This window comes from Dreissena polymorpha, chromosome 5 (genome assembly GCF_020536995.1).
Source record: "Dreissena polymorpha isolate Duluth1 chromosome 5, UMN_Dpol_1.0, whole genome shotgun sequence".
Classification (NCBI taxonomy): Eukaryota; Metazoa; Mollusca; class Bivalvia; order Myida; family Dreissenidae; genus Dreissena; species Dreissena polymorpha.
Window position 1 is genome coordinate 100,626,817 of NC_068359.1, and position 26,900 is coordinate 100,653,716.

General features: G+C 32.7%; 1 protein-coding gene across 6 annotated transcripts in view; it reads left to right on the forward strand.

Annotated features, from left to right (window-relative positions):
* LOC127881427 (complement C3-like) overlaps positions 1–26,455 on the forward strand; it is a 70,600-nt gene extending 44,145 nt beyond the window's left edge. For 5 of the 6 annotated variants that reach the window (XM_052429306.1, XM_052429307.1, XM_052429308.1 and 2 more), the window contains 16 exons: positions 1,905–1,983; positions 4,054–4,219; positions 4,909–4,998; positions 5,216–5,393; positions 6,263–6,429; positions 6,651–6,803; positions 15,189–15,385; positions 16,707–16,835; positions 17,573–17,672; positions 19,477–19,554; positions 19,932–20,040; positions 22,741–22,839; positions 23,632–23,779; positions 24,751–24,840; positions 25,038–25,179; positions 25,654–26,455. In XM_052429306.1, the coding sequence (XP_052285266.1) occupies positions 1,905–1,983; positions 4,054–4,219; positions 4,909–4,998; positions 5,216–5,393; positions 6,263–6,429; positions 6,651–6,803; positions 15,189–15,385; positions 16,707–16,835; positions 17,573–17,672; positions 19,477–19,554; positions 19,932–20,040; positions 22,741–22,839; positions 23,632–23,765 (1,679 nt within the window). In that variant the 3' untranslated portion in view covers positions 23,766–23,779; positions 24,751–24,840; positions 25,038–25,179; positions 25,654–26,455. Of the gene's footprint in view, positions 1–1,904; positions 1,984–4,053; positions 4,220–4,908; positions 4,999–5,215; positions 5,394–6,262; positions 6,430–6,650; positions 6,804–7,917; positions 8,269–15,188; positions 15,386–16,706; positions 16,836–17,572; positions 17,673–19,476; positions 19,555–19,931; positions 20,041–22,740; positions 22,840–23,631; positions 23,780–24,750; positions 24,841–25,037; positions 25,180–25,653 lie in introns of those variants that run through there. The other variant, XM_052429312.1, reaches the window with a different exon arrangement.
* Positions 26,456–26,900: the final 445 nt, after the last annotated feature.

A 26,900-nucleotide genomic window follows, 5' to 3' on the forward strand; every position in this document is an offset into this window, starting at 1 on the left:
AATACATGATTTATCACTCGGTTAAATACACGTTAACAGAAAACGAATCCTTTTTAACTTTCTCGCTGGTTTTTAAGCGCGACTACTTTCGGCATATAATGTCGTTATAAGCACACTAACTTGCTACAACTTGTCACAAAAATATATATGCATGAGTGTTTGTAATACAATTAAGTTTACGCCAGTCGATTTAAGAGTGTGTATATATATATATATATATATATATATATATATATATATATATATATATAAGGCTCTTGGCTTAGATTATTTCGCGCCGCCTCTTGTTTGATACTTATTTGAACAATCGACTAGCGTAATATTCCATCTATTCGTATTTCTACAAATTGACAGCAATGACAGTAAACATCTTCACATTTAAACATGTTGCGAAAAAAAACACGTTAATAACTTGTATCGTCGAAAACAAAGGTATTTGCAAAAGATTGTTCAATTGTTTAAACTTTATCATATGTGTTGTATATGTATGATATCTACAACGCACATGATTTTTGTGGATAAGGTATATTTCCTACGGCTTTATTGAAACGGAAAAGCTCTTAGTCAAAAACAACAACGAAAAAGCAACATCACAGGCTTGATTTTGAAGAAAGTGTTTTCAAGATTTTTGGTCTCTTTGGATAACATACTAAATGTTAAATATCCAAAATATTGAAATGCAGTACACATGTATTTGCAATAAGATTACTAATTCTAATATACTCTAATGATGTCCAAGTTGTAAAGCATCAATACGGAATTGCATAGGAAATTGTATTACATTTTGTATGCTTTTATGCCTACCGAATTTTAAATTCTAGAATGTTTTCAGTTAACACGTTTGAAAACAAGCGGAACGTTAGGAATTCATCTTAAATGACCATGATTATCCAGTATTGTTCATCAATAGTCATATATTTCGTTTTATATCTTGTGTAGATGTTATAAGTATGAACGTGTTTGTTTTCGATTTTCCATGTCTTTCAATAGCAACACTGATCAGGGATCAAACAATATTTCAAGGCAAATCAACCATCTTAAAGTCGAAACGCGCATTTGGTAGGAGGTTGGGGTACTTTCAAAATGTTATATACATCTGCCTGTGTTTGGAGAGAACAAATATTGTCAATTTACGTTGCTATTAAAGCAAATAACCAGTTTAATACATTGTTCTCTTTAGTTTCATTCGATTTGATGCGATACAATATGTACCGAGAAACAACTTATTCAGAAAACACCCATAATCCTGAACAAAGCCATCTTTGTTTTTGCTGACAGTATTTATATGCGAACACTGCCGATGTTACTGTAAGTTGCTTTGTTCAAATGCATTACATAATTTAATCACAATGTGTTGTTTTTTTTTTTCATTTTTTCATATTTAACGTCAACCTTATGTTGCAGTTTCAATAATTGTGAGTATTGAACTATAATAACATGTAATTAAATATTCCGACAGGATTCTACCTGCATCTCTGAACCTGCTCATATAACTAAATTGTCGTAAGCCGCTTCTTCCATATAATAATAATAAATAAGACGGTTTAGCGCGAGTTTATTGATACTTTTGATATTTTACTGAATTCTTGAGACGATATAGGAATAAATATGTAAATTAGCTAAATGTTGTTTACCAAAACTCTACTTGCACTGCAACGTCATGGTGAAAACAATGCAATAGACAGAAAACGACAAAAATAATCCGTCAATTTAAAATCGCTTGAAATTACCAAATTATAAGATCAATAATATCGGACTTAACGACACTTAGGGGAAAGCCCTTTTACAAATGTTCTGTTAGCTTATGTGGCCAGATAATTGTTATTATTTGCCGATCTAGACATATATTCGAATGTTTAAGCTTATAAAACATCTACATACAAATAGTTATGCTTTTGTTCCAGGGATAACACGACAACAATCAATGTATCAGAAGGATGACGGGTCGTATGCTATATGGAAAACATATCCAACAAGTTTATGGTAATTATAATTCTGAGGCAACTTTTAATCTTGTACATCATACAATAATTACTAAGTGTATATAGTTGTTTGTTACCCAAACACATACATAATTATTGCATTTTCAAACAGATATAACACATATAAAAATGTGTTATGTCTGTTAATATTAGAAAATCATAACGTTTTACGCATAATAAATATAAATATAAATGTTTATCTTACACACGAATAATATAAAATAGTTATCATTTTGTCTACTAATTCTTAGAATGTTATAGACAATACTACTAATAATACGAATAATATAATATGCAAAAGTATCGGAAATGTTAAATAAGTTGTTCATACACTTGAACACATCATGACCCAATGTGTCTCACGCAAGACTTATTACCCAATATGAGTGGACAGGCCCGTAATACAAACATATATTTCCACAATAGGGTATCTGCACATGAATTTAAAATTTTAGATAGCATCAGTTTGTTTCTAAGCGTAACAGGGTATTCACTCTGACACTAATCTTTTAATAATACTTACCCAATAAAGACTGAGAGAAGTTCAGTGTGAGAGATACTTTGATGTATGAGTGAGTTCAATTACTAACAGTACATGCTTTTATTGTGAGATGATTTTATGGTCATCTATATAATTTTAAATAATAACTAAACATTTGGTCACTTGTTTGTAAAACCTTGCAAGAGATAGTTGGCTATTTCCAATTGCCACTTTGTACACTAAGTATTTTGTGTTTATGTTGATTTGTATTGTGCTGTTTTGTACTGTTTGGGCAATCGGTCACTTGCATTAAATAAAGGACCAACTAATTGTTTTTAATGAAAATTCAATACTGCTCCAGCAGCTGGAGTTTCACTTCTTTATATTGGTCACTGGTGAGTAAATTGTTATATGTTTATATAATTGTAATTTATTGAATTGTATGGTATTGCATATTATTGTGTATTACAGTGAATTATTTAAATTGTTATTATGATTGTTATTTGTTAACTATAACATGATTCTTATTCATGTTTCAGACCATCCTTTATACTTTATAGTATTAACAGCTTGGAACTTAAAAACCCTTGCGTTATAAATTCAAACCACGGCTACATAAGTATATGCAATCGTCTTGCAGTTTGTATCAAATGGATACTTCAAGGTCTGATTCAATCATAATTCATGAATATGTTAGTTTTCAAAATATGTTTTATCGGCGCTCAAATTCAATTTAAACATTCAAATACATAATAGTCTAAGTAGGTTGTTGTTCGATTGTGTAGCGACCATACGTTGTTCAGCTTTGAGTACAGGTGAAAGAACATAGATTTTTTTTTATAAAACATCACATTTATATATAGTTTATAGTGGAGGTTTAAATAGAAGTGGACGCGTTTATTTGAATCGTTCTGTTGGTTTTCTTTGCTCATGGATGGTAAACCAGGAATGCTATAATATATAGAGACAAGCCAAAACTCCCATGCTAGTTAACATCTCGAAAAAAGAGCGGCCAAAGTTGAAATTGCAATTTGTATGCAAGAAAAAGATTAAAACTTTTTTGTAAGGCGTGTCACAAATACAAATATTAATAATGTGTGCTTAAAGGGGTAAGTATGGTTTTCGTTTTTCGAGACACAATTAAACAAATATTGTGTGTGTACTATAAAATAGTCCTGTCATTTTGAGGTATTCATGATGAAACATATTTGATGGGCGGATGCAATAACAGATGGATGAAAGGACGGATGTACAGTCGCTTATCTATTGCCCTCATTGAAACATATGGTAGAGAAAATCAAAGCGTGCTCTTGAGAAAATCTCAAATGCGATTTCACTTAATTGTTTTCATATTTTAACAAACGCAAGTTCGAAAGTTGTAGAAAATATCCTAAATTTGACCAAAACAATGCCTCCGTTTAAACGTTGATTTCCATAAATACACTCTAATAAAAAAATTACAATGCGTGTTTATGTTGGTAATAGTTTTAATGCAGGTTCAACCTGTCACCTAAGTACATAAATATTTGACTAACTAATTGTATAATTAAAACTATCTCTTTACAATAACATATGTGTAAATGTTTAAAGGTTAACGGCATTTGTTGCCAAAGTATTCTGCCAAGCAGAGCACCTTGAAAGAGGAATGTCTGATCCAAATAGCCTGCAGAAAACGTTAGCATACATTTCTAAAAACAATTTGGAAGGTTCTGGCGATTTCCGCGACGATTCTCCGGTGGTACAAAAGGAAATGCAGGTAATAGCAACCTTTAACATTAATTAATTGAATAAAAGTAATTAATAATTTGCATTTCATAAATTCATAAATTATATCTGTTGGTCACACAAAACATTTCTGAATATGTTATGCACTAAACGTATAACGATTGCTGTACACCAAAGGTTTGTTGACGGTAATGAATTTCACATGAATTAGTTTGTTATAAATTGTTTACCTGGCTACTAATTTATTGAACTATCTTCGTCTATTATTGAGGATTGTTCACAGTTTGAGTGATGTTTTCTTGTTCGATCGTTTTTGACAAAATAACTTGTATGTATTAAGTGTTGATAAAACAGTTAACAGTAGTTAACATTTACTGGTATGTTATGAGTGATAAGAAATAACCAGAAAACCGTTGAAAAAAGTACTTTATTTGCAACCGATATGGCACGGTAAGGTCGTCTCGTGTGAGAATGTGTTATAAACATATAATAAAATAATAAGCGCGTAACGTCTGAGAAACATATTAAAGTCTCAAATGGATTCGGCATTGACGGAGCAAAAGGAAGAATGATAGTTGTTCATGATTAATTTCGAGCTGAGCACATTTTTTCAAGTTGTGTCTTGCAAGAAAAGAAAATGTATATGCGATTTATATTACAACAAAAAAACTCACTATCTTTTAATCAAATAGGGCCAGAATTTGAAACATTATTTTGCAGGGTGTGTTCGGTCAAGGCGAAACAAGATCAGGTCCCTCGTTGACATCTTTTGTTCTTACCTCCTTGCAAGAATGCCCACAACGAACTGTGGTATGGCCATGTTATTATATCAATTTGCTTTATGGTTTGCCATACAACAAAATAACTTAATTGTGATTAGAAACGTTCAATCCATTTAAATAATTGTATAAAAATGTTCAATATGAAGACATTAATGTATGTAGATAGATTCGTTTCAAACCATAAGTTAATCATGTCTGGTTGATATAAAAAATCTTACGACTTAAGTGACATATTACATTTTCAGGAGGTATACAATTCCATAAACCGAGCGGTGGCGGCACTTGAGAGATTGCCAATTAACGTAAGGAAGAACAATCCATATCTTCTTGCAATATCAACATACTCTTTAGCATGTTTTCATGTCAGTGACAAGACACACGAATTTAGAAAGGATCTCTACGAAATCAGACGAAACGATGAAGGTACAACATTTCTCATGATTTTATCTGTTCTGTCTTTTTGTCATCAAATACAAAGTTCAAAAGGTTAAAGGTGTGGTTTATAGTCTGCTTTAATAACGTATGCATCTTCAGCCGACTTCGATTAACCCCCCGATCACTGGGATTTAAGTCGTCCGTTTACATATGGCGCACAAGGCAGCCGCGGCACATTTCCCTTACGGGTACCCATTTATATACCTGGGTGGAGAGGAGCAGGCGTGGGATTTATTGTTTGCTCAGAATAATCCAGTGCCCTTAATCAATTAATCAATTATCAGTATGTCAGTGTTCAATATTTTAAATTGAATGTGTATTGCGGTCCTCTTCGACGTTCTCCAAACAGCATATGTTAATGAATTACTATATTTTGTGTAACTGGCACCTCAAAGTATTAGTTTAGCAGGCTTTAACTAATAATATGGTAACAAATTTTGTTTAAAATTCTGAAAACAAATAACGGTAACTATATTTGTTTTGATAATGATTTGGACAATATATGATCGTTCTAGAAAGACAATTACAATATCAATGATGTCGTGTAGTTGAATCTAGTAACTATCAGCAATTGTGATGACGTATTTGATATGTATGTCCCTCCATTTACATCTGTGTTTTTAAATCTGCATAATGTTACTTAATTAATGGTATCTGAGTATGATTTGAACGGTTAACGCAATATATGGTAAATGCTCTCCTTTGTGATCGCTTGTTCACGTCCCGGTGAAGATGCGTTTGGTCGGTGGTCACAATACTTGACCAAGAAGGATTTTCCTGTGTTTTCCGGTTGTTGCCCACAACATACAAATAAAAACCAGTGACTAGTTGGCAACACATTCAATTGCTACTTCCAGGTCGCATGTATTGGTCAAATAGCGGTGTTGCGGACTCATATGCAATAGAGACGACGGCATACGCCCTCCTTGCTTTTCTGAAATTTGATGACTTTAAAACAAGCCACAAGATAGTCGCATGGTTGATTACACAGAGCGATGCGATTGGAAAATGGCGTTCAACGCAAGTAAGGAAGCATACTTGGTGTCCTGCCCATACCGACATAACTCAGCAGAAAAAAAAAACATTTTCATTGATAGGCCATATGATGTTTTTGATGTTGTCTTATTCCTTGGATTTACAAAGAAATTGAACAAATAATTGAACTGATGAATCAAAATTACCACCAACAGCCTATAGTTTCCGTTTTCCTGAAAAGTTCAACTTCAAATTATTCGTTTTTTATAGGCCACAGTGGTTGCCATGCAAGCCCTAGCCACATACAGTGCGCGCACGTACAATACAGAGGTCGACCTGAAAGTTGTTATTGAAAAGGGATATTGGAAAACGGCAACATATGTTTACAGTGAAAACTCCCTACTGCAGATACTTATTCCGGACGTACGTAAATTCTATTTATACATGGTCAGCAGAGTGTTAGGCCTTTCCTGGGGACATAGAAAAAAATGATTAATCCCGTTTTGAAAATGTAAATAAAAATGACGTGCAGGGCAAATAATCACGGTGCCTAACCAATACGGATAATATTGGAAACATTTATACTTTTCCGGATTATACGCGAAACGGCAACGGATCATGTCGGAAAATAAACAAGGTAAAATGCAGGATGCACCTAGTATTGGAAGTGAAATTGGCCACAATACCGCGTTAAACTGCCACATACTATTGCTCACGGAACATTATAGTGTTTCAGCTAATGGTTAACTTCAAAATTCTTTATGAAAATAAAACATATTATATATTAACGAACGAAAACAAATGAATCATACCTTCCTCATACTTATGAAATAGTTAAAAATACTAGCTTTTTTGTAACTGGAGAGAAAAATATATATAAAACTACTACTTTACATTGTTGTTATAATCATTCAGAATTATAATGAAATTGTAGGAAATTACTGGCAACTTCAAAAACGTGAGTATATGCGTTTTAAAGGGTCGCATATTGATTTCACGGGTATCGGATAACACACGAAACCACAATATACTGGCACAGGATAAATTCCGGAAATACATCACTGAATAAAACACGAACTCGATTGATACATATACAAATTATTACGTGTTTTTCGGCATGTTTATTAACAACATGTGCACATCGTATGTTAAACGTTTAATATAGTACTAGAAGTTGGTGACGAATTTTGAACTACCGGTATGGTTGCAATTTCCAGTCATGTGCCTGTAACTGAAAGAAATTCATAACGGCATGCGTATATAGGTTTCTAGATTTAGGGAGACAAAAAACGTACCGTAATCATTAAACGAAGATATTAATAAGGCGTATTATTTCGTGTAAGAAAAGCGTATGATCTTAACTTCCGGGTATTGCGCAAAAGACATTAAAGCACCCATGAAATGTCATTTCACTAGTACCACATGTCGTACATTTAAATTCCAATTAACCGCTAGATTTATTTACATTTCACTTTGATTCCTTAGGAGATGGCTGCATTAATGTAATTTGTTTGGTAGTATTTTTCTTTGTTTACAGAAATCATGCATTTGATTCACCATCGAAGCGCGGAAAGCAGCAAAGAAAATCTAAACGGTCCGATATAAGTAAACCGCATGAAGTCGCAAGGGGCTGTTTGCCAATACGGCGCCACCACAAATGTGATGAATCGAAGATTCCGCCGCCAATCACTCGTCTTGGTATAACAATGCAGGACAATAGGAAAGTGTAAATTTTATTCTGTCAACCTTAACAGAGACATTGGAGCTAACTTAATAAGGTTGAGTAAGTGTTCGAACCTGCAACTACCACATTAGGAGACCAAACTGTTCACTACGGAATAGAACGAACTATGTTCGACACTGTAATAATCAATTGTATTCAGTACAATGTTTTAGTTCTTTCATGATTGCATGGTTTATACAAAAAGTTAATAACTTTTCAAACACTTCGAGAATGTGTCTTTTAAAGTAATAGACATACAAGTTTTAAACGTATAACTACAAAATTTCAACATGTTTTCTACAAATCAAATTCAATAATGTTAAACTTTACCTCAAATCATAGAATTTTTGCCACGTAGTGAAACTCTTCTGTTAATCAAATCAAATCTTTGTTTCAAATATTTTCTAAAATTAATTAAATATATAGAAAATGAATACGCTTTTATTAAAATATTTAAGAGTCCATAAAATTAATTTTAAAATTATGTCATTTAACATTAAAAGATGTCTGACATGGTAACAATTATGTACATCGTAAACATGACAAGATCAGGGATATCATATATTTATGTTGATTTATTTTTAATTGATATGAATACTGTCTAGTAACAGTATTAAGAAAATAATTATGGAACTCGACAAATACAGAATTCCAATAAGTAGTACACTGTATACCACTGTCGGCACAGCTTCACTATTTTCATAAGAGTGATAAATGATGCGGTCTACCCACAGGCACATAATCAATTAAATATTTCCAAACATTATTGAACTACCGGTAAATCTCTATTATTTCAGTTACATTGACCTTGACATACTTCAACAAAACCTATAGACATTAACAATACACAACTAGAAATTATGTTTCGGTATCTACAAAAACCTTACATTTTGATGAAAAAAAATGTTTTTACAAGCTTAAACAAATATTACAAATATGTGGCTTACCTAATATCGTTTGTAGCTAGTTCTTGTCCTATATTTGTAATCACATATTTTGCACTCATATATTTTTTATTGTTGACAACAATTTTAACTGAACATTCTAAATGTAAACAGCTATCTAATGGTTGCTGGGTGGCTTTTTCATGTTCATGATTGTTGCAGTTCACCTCAAACAATGCATTTTCCACTCCAGACTCATCATTGTATCTGTCTGCTTTACAAGGAGAAAATTTACAGATAAAAACACACAACTCTCTTGCTTGTCTTCAGTCTCTGCAGTTTTAAACCCGAAAAAAACATCGGTCGGTCGTGACATTCTGAAATAAATTATAATAATCATAGCAATTGACATGTTCTAGTGTTCCGACGTCATGGGATTGAGCCTATCAACTGGCACACGTATCATCCGTGGTTACTTTACACATGCCATGGGCGTGGCAATTAATCAAAGCAGGATAAATTGTTTCAATAAAGTTTACATTTAATGATACTCTTAAATTGTACAATTACTCAGTCCACTGCTATATCCAGTCCAAGAAATTTCGAACAGTAGCCTTAAGTCCATTGAATTAACTTGTCAACTGAGACTAAACTAACCATATTCTATCTCGAACTTCAAAGTCAGATGTTAGGGCACTGAAGTCTGAAACAAAAAGAATACATTAATTAGTGACTTATGAAATAAAAACTGTTGTATGTTAAACATACATCGTGTACAAATAAAAGAGATACTAGCTCTAAATGTTGATAATGAATTAATCCTAAAACCTAAAACAAATACCTAAGTATGTGTACATTTGAAGAGCGCAATTGTAAAGAAGGGAAGTTTCACGATTGGGAAAGTATCTCTTAATCTAAATCATAGGTTACACACAACTTATTTCACCTAATATTAACTATAATATTCAATTGTAATCACACAAAAGTAAACAAAAATAGTTTAAAAAATAACTAATAATACGACAACAATCATATTTTACAATTAACACTATTAAACTGGTCTTAAAACTTTATTTTTCAAACTGTTATCAAATCGTGTATATAAATGTTATATTACAATAATCAACGGGTTCTTATATCTTACAAATATTATTGCTGAATCGGTCGTTCAACAAAAGCACGCTGTCTACATCAGATTTTTTATTATTAAAGAACCTTTATTGTGTGTAACCTTAAATGCCTAGTTTTAATAACCTTTTTCAGTGCAGGGTCAAGACATTTTTCATGCGTTAAGACAGTGATCTGAGGAACGAGAAGTAACAGACCCATTTCATTCAACAATATAAAGCAAAGAAATTCTTTAAATGATTTACATATCAGGATGTTTCAATACATTCTTTAAACGTGCTATACATGTACTTAAATTCATTAGTCTCGGCTATTATCCGGTGCCTACTTCATGCATTATCCGTTGCCAGCAATCGACATATAAAATACTTGTTTTTCTACAAACTAAACCGCCACTCATCATGGCAATGATTTCACAAGAATTATGCGGCATTTTTCATCAGGAAACTAGCTCAGAACTTTGAAGTTCATTGTTTATGAGAACCAGTATCTGCATTTAACTTTCGTTTCCACAGGTTGTGTGCCTGATCTTTTGGGCAATGGAAGTTCCCACTGCAAATTGACGTTTTTGTTACTGAGCACGAGTATATAATTTACTAAATGAATGTCTTAGTTGTTCCGTATAATATTGGTTTGGTGAAAAATGTTAACTTAAAAAGAGAATATTGAAAATAAAAGAACACACTTACCTCAAAACAGTCAATAATTACTGATGTTATCCGATGCCGTTTTATGTATTAGCTGGAACCTCACACGTGTTTCCAGTATTATCCGTATTACTTAGGCACCGTGATAATGGAGTGGAATCGATAAATCGTCGGATTAAGGTTCTCGATTGCGATTTTCGATTGTGAATAATAGCAACCGATTAATCGAGGAACTTATTCGGGATTTTCGTAACTAAGAAGTTGTCTCCCATTCGGGTAGGTATCACGAGAATCCCGGGTAAAGGTTACGCATTCGCAATTAATTTCCTTCTATATTACATATAAAACAGTTAAAGTTCGATATCAATTTTTACCATGATCAAGCAATGATCCACTATATCATCATACATCATTAGAAAGATAAATGCATAATCTTTTGAAAAAAAAAATGGATGTCATTAAATTCTATACGTTGTAACTCAAAATATTCACCTTAGAATAGGCAAACCGGTTTTGACAGCTGTGCAGGCGACCATTTTGGGCTCAAATTGTATGACCTACTTTCAAAGCCGGGAACCATCATCAGAAAAAGTAGAGCACAAAAATGGCTTTTTTCTTTTTGCTTACAAATATACCTTCAAATTAATACCAAAAACAACCATTTGCAATGTATTTTACAAATCCTATGCAGCATGCACTGAACAATGTGTGCTAAGTATCAAACTGACTGCATGTAACCCTGCAAACAGGAGTTCCGGTTTGGGGTTATGTGACCTTAAATAAAAAGCGGTCCGTCTGAAATGCGTATATGACTCATATCCGCGGATATGACCGAAAAGTGCGGATATGGACAAATACAGGCAATATCGACACTTTTTCTGCAATGTTTATTTCAATGTTTGATAACAAAAAATACACAATATGTGTTAAATATGTTAGTATTGTCTGAAAATATAAAAAATTAATAGACATTATCATTTTTCTAACTCTAAATTCATATCCGCGAACATGACGAAGTGCCAGAAGATTGGTTTAGGGCTACACACCACAAACAATATAACCACGCCGACACCACATATGTTTTGTTGTATAAGTTTACATAATGTTTATATAATATACTGAATGTATTATTATTCTTGATTTTGTCTCAAAACTGTAGTATTTAGATATACAATATTCTTTAGAAAATAGTAAAGTATTTTGGGCCGATTATCGCCAGACGACAAGTAATTAATGATGTTACTTTTCCCTGGTTATATTTTTATTTGAATACAAAATTTTGAATTTATTTAAATATACTGAATGTTATGAATGCAGTAAATATTGTCTGAAATGTCACTGTTTCAATTGGCATTTTTCATTTGAAAATAAATGATGATTTCAAATGCGCGAATATGATATAATCGACGAATGTGGTTTATCCAATAAAGGATCTATATTTGTAGTGCTATTATAACTTTATGCACGGTAAAAATATCTTATATTTGATTGCTACTATTTATTTTATGCTTTCCGGTGGTTTATTGAGTAATATCAGTGAATGAAAACTGATAATTTAACTGTTTCAAACAGTGAAAATTAACAGTGAAAATTATCGATAATTTTCACTTTTTACTGTGAAATGACGTCATGTTTTTGACGAAATGACGTCATTATCCCAGCGAAAATCTTTATTTAAACTCTTAAACAATGTGTCCAGATTTTCGTAATTCCGTCTTGACAGAGTTGTCGTTCGTGCGGGTAGGTATACTTACTTCCGGTGTTAAGGAAAACAATGGGGAAATACTACTGTTCCATCGTAAAATGCCATAATTTTAGCGGTATAATCGGTAAATTTAAAAAAAAGTAACATTACATAAATTGCCTAAAGACTCCTGTACAAGAAAAGGTTGGATGATAGCAATTAGCCCGAAAAATTGGTTTCCAACGGCGTATACTCGCGTCTGTTCCGACCATTTTAGAGACGGAATCGGTCCAAACTCTGTTGACCGAAACAAAATTCCTACTGAAAATTTACCTCATCGCAAAGTAGTACCAAAACATGCAAGAAAGCAGCGTATATTAAGACAGACACTTCCAGAAAATATCATTGTCACCTCTGCTCTACATTTCCATTCGTAAGTACCAGACAGGTAGCATGTTTTGTAGTCATAATCCATATTGTCCACATCATGTTCAAAGGGTTAATAAAAATATACGTCTCCCCTATAGTTTCATCCATTCCTATGAATTCAGCCACCAAATGTAAGACATATTTTGATAAACATGAGGTATTTATCTTTGTTTTTGTCAGAAAAAGTTTAACATGATATTAAAAGGGTAAAATAAAACACAATAGATCTAGTCAAATTTTGATAAATTATAATGATCATTGCAATTGACATGTGCAAGTGTTCCGACGTCATGGGATTGAGCCTATCAACTGGCACACTTATCCTCCGTGGTTACTTTACATATGCCATGGGCGTGGCAATTAATCAAAGCAGGATAAATTGTTCCAATAAAGTTTACATTCAATGATACTCTTAAACTGTACAATTACTCAGTCCACTGCTATATCCAGTCCAAGAAATATCGAACAGTAGCCTGAAGTCCTTTGAATTAACTTGTCAACTGAGACTAAACTTACCATATTCTATCTCGAACTTCAAAGTCAGATGTTAGGGCACTGAAGTCTGAAACAAAAAGAATACATAAATTAGTGAATTATGAAATAAAAACTGTTGTATGTTAAACATACATCGTGTACAAATAAAAGAGATACTAGCTCTAAATGTTGATAATGAATTAATCCAAAAACCTAAAACAAATACCTATGTATGTGTACATTTGAAGAGCGCAATTGTACAGAAGGGAAGTTTCACGATTGGGGAAGTATCTCTTAATCTTAATCATAGGTTACACAGAACTTATTTTACCTAATATTAAATATAATCAATTATAATCACACAAAAGTAAACAAAAAGTAGTTAAAAAATAAGTTATAATACGACAACAATCATATTTTACAATTAACACTGTTGAACTGGTCTTAAAACTTTCTTTTTCAAACTGTTATCGAATCGTGTATATAAATGTTATATTACAATAATCAACGGGTTCTTATATCTTATAAATATTATTGCTGAATCGGTCGTTCAACAATAGCACGCGGTCTACATCAGAGAACAAATAATGAACATTAGAGATCATGCGAGAATAGGTGTACCTTATTTTGATAACCCTTTATCCCTTATAGTTATAAACTCTTTTTGATGAGTTCGTAGTCCCTTAAAACAAAAGTTAAAATTAAAATCTTTAATAGAAACGCTTTTTCAGTTAACTTCTGATGGGGAAAGGGTTTACTAAAATTAAAATATAGTATTGTCTTTAAATATGGCACCCACTTTAAAAGGATAAAATGCACAACATGGACTATTTAATAACAAATCTTACATAACTCCATGTTTAAATTCGTCCATATCCGCACTTTTCGGTCATATCCGCATTTTAGACGGACCGCTTTTTACCCGGGATACTCGTGATACATACCCGAATGGGAGACAACTCCTTTAGTTACGAAAAGACCGAATATTCGAGTTGTGTGTATGTAATTGGGCATTTCAAGACTAGTTTAGTATTAACATTTAAGAACCACTTCTCAACAAAACATCTTAATTTTGTGAAACAAAAAGGCTTAGAATTTCACAAACGAATTTTTGTATTCCTTCTACCTTTGTTTTCAATGACATTCACGTTATTCGATAAGCAACTCTATATCAACTATCTATTACGTTGTGAAAAAGAAAACCATTATAATTTTGTAAAAAGCAATTAATATGCATTACCTTGAATCATTTGAAGCTCAATGTTAACTTAAATCTAACATGCCGATTTGTTCTATTGTTTTCATATGTCGTTATTATAAAGGCTTGTGATAAAAGCTCTTCGCGAACTAAGGGTTTTGATGAGATATTATAATAGTCAAACAACGTTATTGTGTGCTTAAATATGATAATAGTTTTTATTATGGTCATTAATATCTGTTTCAATAATTTAGAAATAATAATTTAATCAATTTTGTCTGGTATCGCCATTATTCTTAGGCATCCAAAACACACTTTAACAATGGCATGGGAATGTGACGACTGGACTTTTTTTATCGTAAAGATAACGTTACAATATTTGCAAGCCGAAAAGGGTTACAACAATTGTTGATAAAGCACGATTCAACAACTTTAAACCTCATACGTATCCTCCATTCCGTAAGGCAATTATCGAGCGCCTGAAATATTTTACCGATTTCAGTGGTTTATACCTAATAAGGATACACTGTCTTCAGTGAAATAAAACATATATTCATTAGAAGAAATGCTAATTAAACAAGTATAAATTGAAACACAATGGACTTTAGATTTTAAAATTTACCTTTATTTTTAAATATTAGCTGCCCGTACAGATCGGTCACAGAAAGTTCGATGTCACAGCTAGTGGAAGAGGGTCGGGTATATTACAGATTGACATGTTTTACAACAGAAAAGCTCGAGATGACGAAATTTGCCCTTTCGAAATCAGTGTAATTGATGTGCAACCCGTAGATAGCGATATTGCTAATAATCCAAACAAGGATCTCCTCAAAAGCAGGTAGTCTTCAGGGAATTATACATAAAAGCATTACAATCAAAGTTTCACTTGTAGATAGCGTTGTTGCACATACTCCATACGTAACAGACAGGTAGGTATTTTCGGAGACATACCGATCAATACATGATATGGTATTATATAATAATTGAATGAACGGTGGTTTACATAATCAGTTTGCATGAATTAGCAATTGCTCAATACTAAACACGTTCATAAAAATACTTTTAAATATAGGCAGTTTAAGCGTCATTCTTGTAACAAATTATCATTTGAGTCATCTGCCAGTTTCACGGAAGAGGAATCGAAGTTAACCTACGGTCTTTCCGTCTGTCCGTCCGAACTTTGTATAACACACACTACGTAAGCTTGCTACTGATATATTCGGTATTTATATAGAGGGCAATAATGGTGATATTTAAATTATTTAATTTTGTTTATGTAAATTATAGAATATGGTTAAAAATAAATGTCAATAGTCTGAACAATTTGGATCCAGCGGGTATTCAATAAAGGTTAATAAGGCAAGGGTATGTTGATAGAGAGTCCTATAGGTAGAATTCACTTTATTTCCCTGAATTATCGTCAAAAAGGTGGTTGATATGGTGATACAAATAAGTAAACACTGTCCGAATAATCTGATTTATGCGAGATTTCAAACCGTACTTAAGCTAGGTTGATTAAAGAAGGTATGTTGATATGAGGAATATGCAAGTATTTCAGTTTAATATTGTCATGAACAAATTGTGTTTTCTATGTTTACATAAATGCAAGTAAGTGAAAACTGTTCGGAAAATATGCAATAAGTAAAATATTATGCTAGGATGATACAAAATGGAGAGAAGGCCATGTGGGGAATATGCAAGTCAGTTCGTCAGATACATATTGGGTTGCTTCGGATACAGAAATAATCGGAAAATCACATTTGGATGATCCCGTCTCAGAACGTGTATTACATTAACCGAACGTCAGCTTAAAAAGACTGTTCTACTACTTTTACAGACCGTTAGAAAGCTTTTTTTAATGGTATGTCAAAATTTCAATGTAATAACATTAGCAAATAAATGTAACTGTGTAAAATGGACCAGATATATCTGCCTTTGTATTTTCTTTATAATTAGTCGCTTGTTTCCAAAACAAATGAGTTAAGACTAGGGGATAGTAATACAAGTTTTTATTGTCGTAGTGCCTCAGTATTGACATATATTTTGGTGCACGAAGCTGAAAACCGTATCTACAAAGCTACTATCCGAAACACACACACATATATATATATATATATATATATATATATATATATATATATATAATATCTCGATTTCAGAAAATGCAATGTGTGTGGATATTGCCAAGAACCTGAAGTCTCGGACTTTGATCTAGATATTGACCGAAATAAACGACAGGCAACGCATATAGCTCAACCCGCGCAGACATGTATTCAGTTTTCAGTAAAGTAAGGACGTGTTTCTATTAATTTCATATCAATTGTGATATCATTCATGATTACCCCTCGCTGGCTCAGTGTCCCCCTGTGGTAATTTTTGTTGTTATGAACATTAATAATATATTGAGCGTTAATAAAACAAAAAGAGACATATATGTTACGTAAGCATTCAATACATTTTTTAAGAAACTATTATTCAATGAAATACAGTTTTAAACATCGATTTGTCATTCGAATAGTTGGAACAATTCATGCAAAGTTCTAAAGACTTGAACTAAAATATAATATGTAAATAATTGGCAATTTATGCTTTGCTAGCATAATATTATTTGCTCGACAGTACATACACCGATGCAAAACAAAATACATTCTTATCATGGACACAAACAAGTCCAACGATACATTTAATGTTTACAATCTAAAGGCCACAATTGATTTCTATACGCTGGCGTATGCATTAAGTTTCAGTTTCGATTTCTGTTTTTGTGTTATTTTATTGTATTATTATTATTATTATTATTATAATTATTATTATTATTATTATTACTATTATTATTATTATTATTATTATTATTATTATGTTATGATTATTTTTAGGAGAAGTATTAGTATTAATTGTATTATCAGTAAATATTATCATTTAATATTATTTTTATTATTATCATTAAATAATATCATTAAATATTATATTTATTATTATGATATAGATCAGTATTAGTATTATTTATTCCAATTTGGGATTATAGATCGAAGCCGTCCACTCGTAACTCTAATGACGCTGGTTTGTCGATCGTTGAGGTCAACTTAGAGACAGGCGTTCGTGTTGTGGAATCGGACTTGTTTAAGGTCAGTGATATTTTTCGCTGAACCGTTGCCTATATTCATTACGTTTCCATTATTGTTAATATATTTGTCACATAAACGGAATCAAGCGTAACGATTTATTGAAATTTAAAGAAAACTATTAAACTTTCATTTTTCATATAAGCTTATGTAACAATTTTTAAACAATAAAGAGTTTTTATATTTGCTGGGTACTGGGTACCGTATTTAATACATTTCATCCTGTGTATTTGGTATGTTAAGATTAAACCATGCACAGATCTCTTAAACTGGTTTTCAAACATTTAACAAAGATGTTTGCTATTGTTTTGAAGTTAAATTGAAAAGCTATGAGGTCAATGCATGCGTTTATAGTTCTGGGAGGTACAGTGTGAATCTTACACGATCACAGCTCACACTTGTTTACATGTGTGGTGAGTTTTAACCTACCGCCGTTTTTACTTACGTACATTGTTCTGTGGGTATATTGTTTCTGTTAGTTAATATATTAAAAGCGTCCATTGATTTCAGGTAAGCATTGCCTAGGTTGTATTTATTGTTAAAAATATGCCTAGAAATGTATCGTTGTGTGTTGTTTTATATCCATTTGTTTAATAATAGTTTATTGCGTTGATAAAGACCAGAACCTCATTATTATGCTATATAATTATGTCAAGCCACTATTACGTAGATCTCAACTGTATCACCATGGAAATGCCCGAGTAACGCAGCACGAAAAGACAGCATAAAAGCGCGCGTTTTCTCTCTTAACAGTTAGTTCTACTACCGACTTCGTCGAGTTAACATAGCGAAAATAAGTAATTAAATTATATTTTTAACATAAAATAGGGACTTTGGGCACATAGAGACTGGCTATCCTCTTCAAACGTTCTGACAGCCTTGAAGCTGGATTCCTACCCATCAGCAGCCCGGATCGCTATTAGTTGATATATACGTCACATACCTTCCCACAAACACTACAAGGCTCCATACCTAGGGTATCGAGTCACACAGACATGGAGTCATTTCGACGTGTTCCGAGACATAAGTCTCCATACAGAGACTCGAGACATAGGTCTCCATACATAGTCCCGATACATAAGTCTCCATACAGAGTCCCGAGACATAGGTCTCCATACATAGTCTCGAGGCATAGGTCTCCATACAAAGTCCCGAGACATAGGTCTCCATACATAGTTCCGAGACATAGGTCTCCATACATAGTCCCGAGACATAGGTCTCCATACATAGTATCGATGCATAGGCCTCTATACATAGTCTCGATGCATAGGTCTCCATACATAGTCTTGAGACATAGGTCTCCATACATAGTCTCGAGGCATAGGTTTCCATACATAGTTCCGAGACTTAGGTCCCCATACATAGTCCCGAGGCAAAGGTCCCCATACATAGTTCCAAGGACGTAGGTCTCCGTACATAGACCCGAGGTCATAGGCGTACATAGTGAGTGTTCGATGTCATATGATTATAGCATTTGATTATACTTGATTTACTGTTTTAAAACCAATCATTGTATTAATAGACAATCATAAAGCGAAGTAGCTTAAGGAAAATTATATACTATTGTATTGTGCTTTGAGTTATTGTCTGAGCCATACTACATACTATAAAGACCGACGCTCGGTCGAAGACACGTTACAACATGTACCAGTTCATTGCGGTTTGAATTATACTACACTATGCTAAAGTTTGTGTTTTGTGTTGTGTGGATACGTATATTAAATACAATACCACACCATTGTAGCAAGTATGTATATCCGGATGACATCTTGAGATTCATATTTTCTTTATTTTCTCCATATTGAAGATGCAGAACGAAGGTGTGTTTCCCCGCTACGAGATTCCGAAGGATGGAAAAGGATTCGTTATCTTTTATCTGGACAGTGTATGTGAATAACAAATAAAAACATAAAGTAATATCATTCACACGTTTCATAATTATTTATCAAATAAATTCGTAAAATAAAGCACATTAAACAGTTAATACTTATTTATAAAAACGTAAGTAACACGTTTAGGGGACAGCATTTTAATCACGCGGCCTTTTCCGATTATTGCCACGCTTTATTGTAACGCTATGTAAGAATTGAGCTTGAAACACAAGTACTTGTATCAGCTTACAATTTATATATATAGTTACACAGTTCGCGAGTCTACCATGTTAAATCGTTGACTTCACCGAATTCTACTATCTTATATTTTTTCACTTACAATGAGATATATAAAACCATAAAGAGTGATTATATAAACTTATTTTTGTAGATAACGTCTGCTAAGACAAAACTTATATTCAGACTGGAAGACCAGTTTTCAGGCGACGATTCAAGCCGCCAACCGGCAATTGTTAAAGTTTACGACTACTACACGCCAGGTAGTGCTGTTGCATTGGAATAATTAAAAAAATGCAGATCAGTTTGGTTGCGTTCATGCGATATTATGTAGGCCATGGTCAAACAAAAATTAATTAAAGCTTAAAGCTAAAGCTTAATTAATTATCTTAATAGCGAAAATAACATTAATTGTAATCTTTTAGAGCGAATACTTTCATTATATTTGGAATTATAATATAACATACATTAAAACATATTCTTTTATGCTTTCCGGTGGTTTATAGAGAAAATCAGTGAATTAAAACTGATAATTCCACTGTTTCAAACACAGAAAATTATCAGTGAAAATTATCGATAATTTTCACTGTTTACTGTGAAATAACGTCATTTTTGTTGACGAAATGACGTCATTATCCAGCGAAATTCTTTAGTTAAACTCTTTAACAATGTATAGAAACTGTGAAAAAAAGCATCAAATAAAAAGACAATTTGTTGGATTCGATGGAATATCGATTTTAATTATTTCGTGATCATAGAAAATATATATTTTCAATCGTGGTTGCGCCACTCGTGACAATATTATTTTCTATGATCACTCGTGAATTAAAATCGATATTCCACCTAATCCAACAAATATCCTCTATTTTAGTATGATTGTCGTGCACTTGTTTGTTTTGAAAATATAAGAGAACTCACACGCCCCCATGTTTTCTTATCAAAACAGCAAAGTGCCAACTTTAAAACCGCAAAGAACTTTAGAATGTTAACTATAATTTAAAGACATAACAAATCGAAATGTATAGTTTTATCTTTGTTAATCTAACTACAATTTTATGTGACCAATACAGTTAAATGCTACAAAACTGATTATAACATTCATTGTACATTCATGTGACTAGAACCAGCACTTGGTGTCTATTGGGAAGATCTAAAAAAAACGCACCCACAGTGTTAGTGGTCACTATATCCACTACGCCACGGCGAGACATGCATAACTTATCACACAGTTAACACCGTTTCATTGCTAAAAATACGATAGATACTAGTATTATTTTTTATTACTAACAGGTAAAAATTTAAGAGATGAATGGATGTTACTAATGTTTAATACAAACCATTCAAAAGATAAGATATAAAACAGTTTACAATCTAAAAAAATGGCGAACAAAATCTAAAACGATCAACATAGTGAGTTCCTCCGTGGTATGTTATCAAATACGAAGGTTGTATACTGAACAATACTAATATGTTCGCTCGTATTACCTGCAACCAACATTGCGATTCATCAAATAATTACCATGTCTAAAAAATATATGCCTATAACATATAGCAGACACCTTATGTTTATACATCATTTATAAGGCATTGCGTTTGATTGATTTTTGAATTTTTCCTCTTCACTATGTAAATTACTACAGTATTCAGATATGAACATTGATATTTTTTTTGTATGAACTGACCGTAATTGGAAGCGAGCCAAAGAAATATTTGAAAACTTTTTAAAAGACGAACATGCAGTTGTGGACTTTGCGATTTTACATAATTCTGACATTCCGACGAAATCATTGAGGGTAAATTCTATAAATCCGTTTTGAGACAGTTTATTGTTAATACCCCCGTCACAGCGGATTGGCGGTATAACTGACTTCTCACTGCGATCTTACACAAGATAGGATCGCCAATGACACCGGTGTAGTGTTCATGAGAACGTAAACACTGCGAGCAAATTTATTTATACATATTCTATATAAACGCCAAGATCTAGGTTCCTTTTGCGGCCTGGTAAGAACTGTAAGGTAAGGTCCTAAGACAGCAGGATCAGCGCGGTGCGAACGCATGGTTAGAGCTAGACAAAAATGCAGTGGATACATCGTGTCATTACCGATGCTTATCACTCATCAGTATATTGACGTCCGTACCAAGACGGCGGAACAGAACATATCGTTTATCTTGTTCGATAATATGTGTTTGTATTATTTGAGAGTTGTGGGTGTTCTCTGATCTACGACCTTAGTATTTATTCGTCCTATTCGTTATCGTTTTTACTCCGTGCTTTCCTTTGCTTTTTGCACTGACATGGATTTCTACACGTCTAGTTCTTTCTGTTGATTGTTTGTTTTACTCTGAGCTGTTCTCTGTGCTTTCTGGTCTGCTTTTTTCCACAACAACATCTAGACTAAGGAATAACTTTTACTGGCGAAATTATTTTAAATCGAATGAAATATTTAAAACAATAAGTGTAAGTTTTTCTATTTGTTATACAACTATTGTGATTGTACAGTTGTGGCGCGCGGAAAAGTCGAATAAGGTTATGTATTAACCATGACCTTTCCGATGATCGCATTATAAACATATTGCATCCGACTCCGGTGTGGGAACGCCGCGTACACGTATATTAGAAAGATTGGGTAATTGTCGGAAGTTTGGATTTCATTTAGAAGAAAATATAACACAATAAGCGGTGTTGTTACGACTATCAGCGTTTTCCCAACACTAACCATTTAGGTTTTAGTGAGGGCGCAAGTCCTTAGTAAATGTATATTTGAATTAATAAACGCATAACCTAAACCATTTACAGTTGATATTTTGTCAACGATATCTTGTGTGCAATTATCATGTTTAAAAATAATTTGAAATTGTAGGTTAATATGTATTTAAATGTTGATATTACACAAGTTAATCATTGAAGTCTAGCAGATGTTAAATACCAATGTATCAAATAAAATTATATTTAATTTCAGGACGATCTTGTATAAAGCAGTACGGTATTGGCTCAAATCCTAAACCGGGAATAAAATATATGTGTGAGGACGGGAGCGACCAGTGTCAATGCATGCAGAGTAAGAGATTTAAATATAAAAAATATCATTTTTAACGTGTTTAACACGAATAATAGTTATTGCATTCTGTGTTGATTTAAAATGGAGATTACCAGTGAGTGGCAGTCCAAATATCTGACTATATAGTTAAATGATGATGATTATGATTACACTATTGGTTATGCTAAACTAATTTTATAATTTGTAAATATAAACATAGTCAATTCGTTTTAGTTTCAACTTATTAGACATAATATAATGATATTCAATACATGCAAATAATTTTGAGACGGCGATACTGATAAGCACTATTTCCACACAGCCGCTGTGAGCGACTAGCTATTATTCAATGTGAGTTCATAGTTATTTCCTCCAAATACACGCAATCGTATGACACATAAGCAAAGCATATGTATTTATTTGTTAAGTAAGTGTTTAAAAAGCATGAAGTAATTAAAGAAACTGTGTATATAGGAATTGTGTATGATTAGTTTCTAAAACAGGTACTGCCATATATCGCGTTAACATGCGTTTTATATTATCTATCTTTAAATTATCTGATTCTGAAATCAACATGTATCATGTATGCCAATGTAAAGTTGCTTGTGCGAGCAGCGAAAATGTAAATTACACATTTCAAAGTTATAAATACTAAGAAAATAACACGATGTGCATGACTACATAGCTTCTCTGCTAATAATATATCTTTACTTTTATTATTCCTATATATGCATATTAATTTTCATCGCGTTCGTATTTGATCATAGGTTCACTTTGCATTGAAACTAAGAATCTAATTTAAATATTTAAAAGGTCAGTGTATGAAGCAAGTGAATCAGGAGCTCTTCGAAATTGCAAATACAATTGCGTTAGAAAAAGATGCTGTGAAAAGACGAAAACTTCGCAGCCCAGTCGGAAGCTCTGATGGACTATGCATGCAACTTTGAAAAAGCTAACTTTGGTATCGTAGTTTCAAAGTCAATTTTATTATCGTCACAATCTTCATTAGCAGTATTAGTAATTATATTATTAGTCGTAGTAATAGCATAAGTGGTAAAAGTATTAGTAGTAGTAAAAGTAATAGTGGTGGTAGTAGTATAAGTAGAAGTACTAGCAGTAGAAGAAATAGTAGTAGTAGTAATAGTAGTAGTATTGGTTATATAAGCAGAAGTAGTAGTAGAAGTAGAAGTAGAAGTAGTAGTAGTAGTAGTAGTAGTAGTAGTATTAGTAGTAGTAGTATAGTAGTAGTAGTAGTAGTAGTAGTAGTAGTAGTAGTACTAGTAGTAGTAGTAGTAGTAGTAGTAGTAGGAGTAGTAGTTTTTGTAAAAGTAGTTGTAGAAGGAGTAGTAGTAGTAGTAGTAGTAGTAGTAGCAGCAGAAGTAGTAGTAATAGTTGTAGTAGAAGTAGTAGTAGTAGTAGAATTAGTAGTAGTTGTACAACTAGTAGTAGTAGCAGTAGTAGTAAGTGTTGTTGTAGCATTATTATTAGTAAAAGCAGCAGTAGTAGTATTAATAGTAGTAGTAGTATAAGTATAGTAGTAGTAGTAGTAGTAGTAGTAGTAGTAGTAGTAGTAGTAGTAGTAGTAGTAGTAGTAGTAGTAGTAGTAGTAGTAGTAGTAGTAGTAGAAGTAGTAGTAGTAGTAGTAGTAGTAGTAGTAGTAGTAGTAGTAGTAGTAGTAGTAGTAGTAGTAGTAGTAGTAGTAGTAGTAGTAGTGGTAGAATAAGTAGTAGTAGTAAGTAATAGTTTAATGTTGTTTGTATGTTCTAAAAACTGGTTCTGCTGTTATAGTTCACACCATTCTTAATTTTACTTTTCATTGATATTAAAAATAATCTCGTCGAAGCCAAATATACAGACATCATTACTGAAGTCGTTTAATTACTATGACATTTAACTTGTGACCCGTTACAATATATCTTAATACATCTTCAGTTGTTAGAGTCAACGTGAAAGAGGTTGGTTTTAATAGTGAAAGGGACGTAAAGTTTGCACAGGCTCTAATCGAGGAAACAGCATTGCAAGGTAAATGCACTTTCAAATTGCCGATGTGTTAAAACGCGTTCTTATTTAATTTCATCCTCCAATATTTGTTTCTCCACATCTAACATATTTGTTTTGTGTACGAATTGTTCGTTAGAGAGTTAAATTTAGTACGAGCTCTTCTCACAAAGAAAACGTTAATTCGCAATATGAGTGTTGTCTTTACATTTTCAATAAAGGCAGTCAACTCATGAGAGAGGGAGACGATATGGAATTCGAATGGCCCTCGACATGCACACAGCCGGAACTGACAGTGGGTAAAACCTACTACATTATAGCGAAGGACGGGACTTCTTTTACTGAATACTATGGAATGACGAGGTAACTCATTTGCATTTATGATTAATTCAAAATGTTATGTAGTTCTTGGTAAGACTTTAAATGTTTGCGATTGTTTGTTTGCACCACTTTTAACTACATGTACAGAATAACTATTTATCTTGAAATAATTATGGACAATTTAATACACAGATGAAAACATTTCGATAGCAAAATCATTTAAACACATTCAGTGTTGTTTATTTGAAGAAGGAGCACATTTCTTAAACAAGGCTTTTTACAATCATTAAAATGCTATAATGCATATATTATTATCGAGCTCAATTTAGACATGAAGTTCGCAACACGATACAGACCGGAGATAAGTTGTCAACTATACGGTTACTGCGATTATCGGGTTGTCTTTGTGACGTGTTTTTGTATCGTCAACATTTCATTTCCATGATAAAATGTCTCTGCGATGTCAGCTTTAGTTTACGATGTGATATGTTTTACTAGCGCCTGCTGTTGTTTTAGAGTGAGGTATCAACTGACGGGCACGGCACTCGTAATCGACCCTGAGTTCAGACCACTTCTTCGTAGCATCATGAACAATTTCGTAAAAGATCTGGAGAAGAACAGGGGGTGCAATAACTGAGCGTCGTAACAGTCATCACTGATTTGGCTACATTTATTCACAATCAATCGTTATATTGTAATAAGAGTATTCATCGTACATATAATCAAGCTGTATAATAATCGGATTTTAGTTTTTTTTTCTGTTTATGTATATATATATTAACCCGAGATATAGGTCTTCCCCATGACCAAACACTTAAGCCAATGAATAATGAATACAATTGAAGCAAACATATTTAAGGCACGTCTTAATATTAAAACTCACTGGGTATTGTATTTGACATGGCTTTTCACCATCTGCTATTTGGTACAAAAAAAATAATGTAATAAAATTATTCGCAAATTAAGCGTAGGTGTGTGCTTTTGAGACGTATGATGATGGCTAAATTAAAGTTAATAAAATTGACATGAGTTGGTGACCACAAACATACGTGTGAACATCCATTGATTGGTTTTAACGAGTATTTAAGATCAACTATTTAAAGACATGTAAGGACTTACTTTACTTTATTATTGTATTATTATTGTTACTTTTCTTTCATACATTTATTAAGTATGATTGAACTATGTAAGATGTATTATAAGTGTTTGTACATATAAATACTATATAATTTTGACGTAGCAGCATATGTTTACCTGCAATATTAGACCTGAATAAAAGAACTAAATGCGCAAATATTTCAGAGCGAACTATTCATAATTATATTTTAGAATTATTCGGATTACAAAGTGTTACCCTCCTTTACCGTTTGTCTATGTAATGCTCGTTCGGTTACAGTAGCCTTACTTGTTAAATGGATCCTTGATCCTTTGGCGATATCCTCCTTTTCTACGCGACTGTATTAACAAGAACAAGGGCTGATGAATAATTGATTCAAACGCCAACTTTTCTGTTACATATATTTTTTTTATGTTTTAATGTGATACCTTACGTAAACACATTTTATATTCTATATTTGACCAATATAAAACATATGAGATGAATAGTACAAAAAGAGAAATGGAATTTAATGACCAAAATGGCGGAATATAATTTACACCAGACTAGCACTAGAGTAAATAAACCTCAGCTATAGACTAGCACAACAACTGAGCCATGTCGAAGAGGCGACCGGAAGTACTGCACTAACGATAGCCCAAACCCC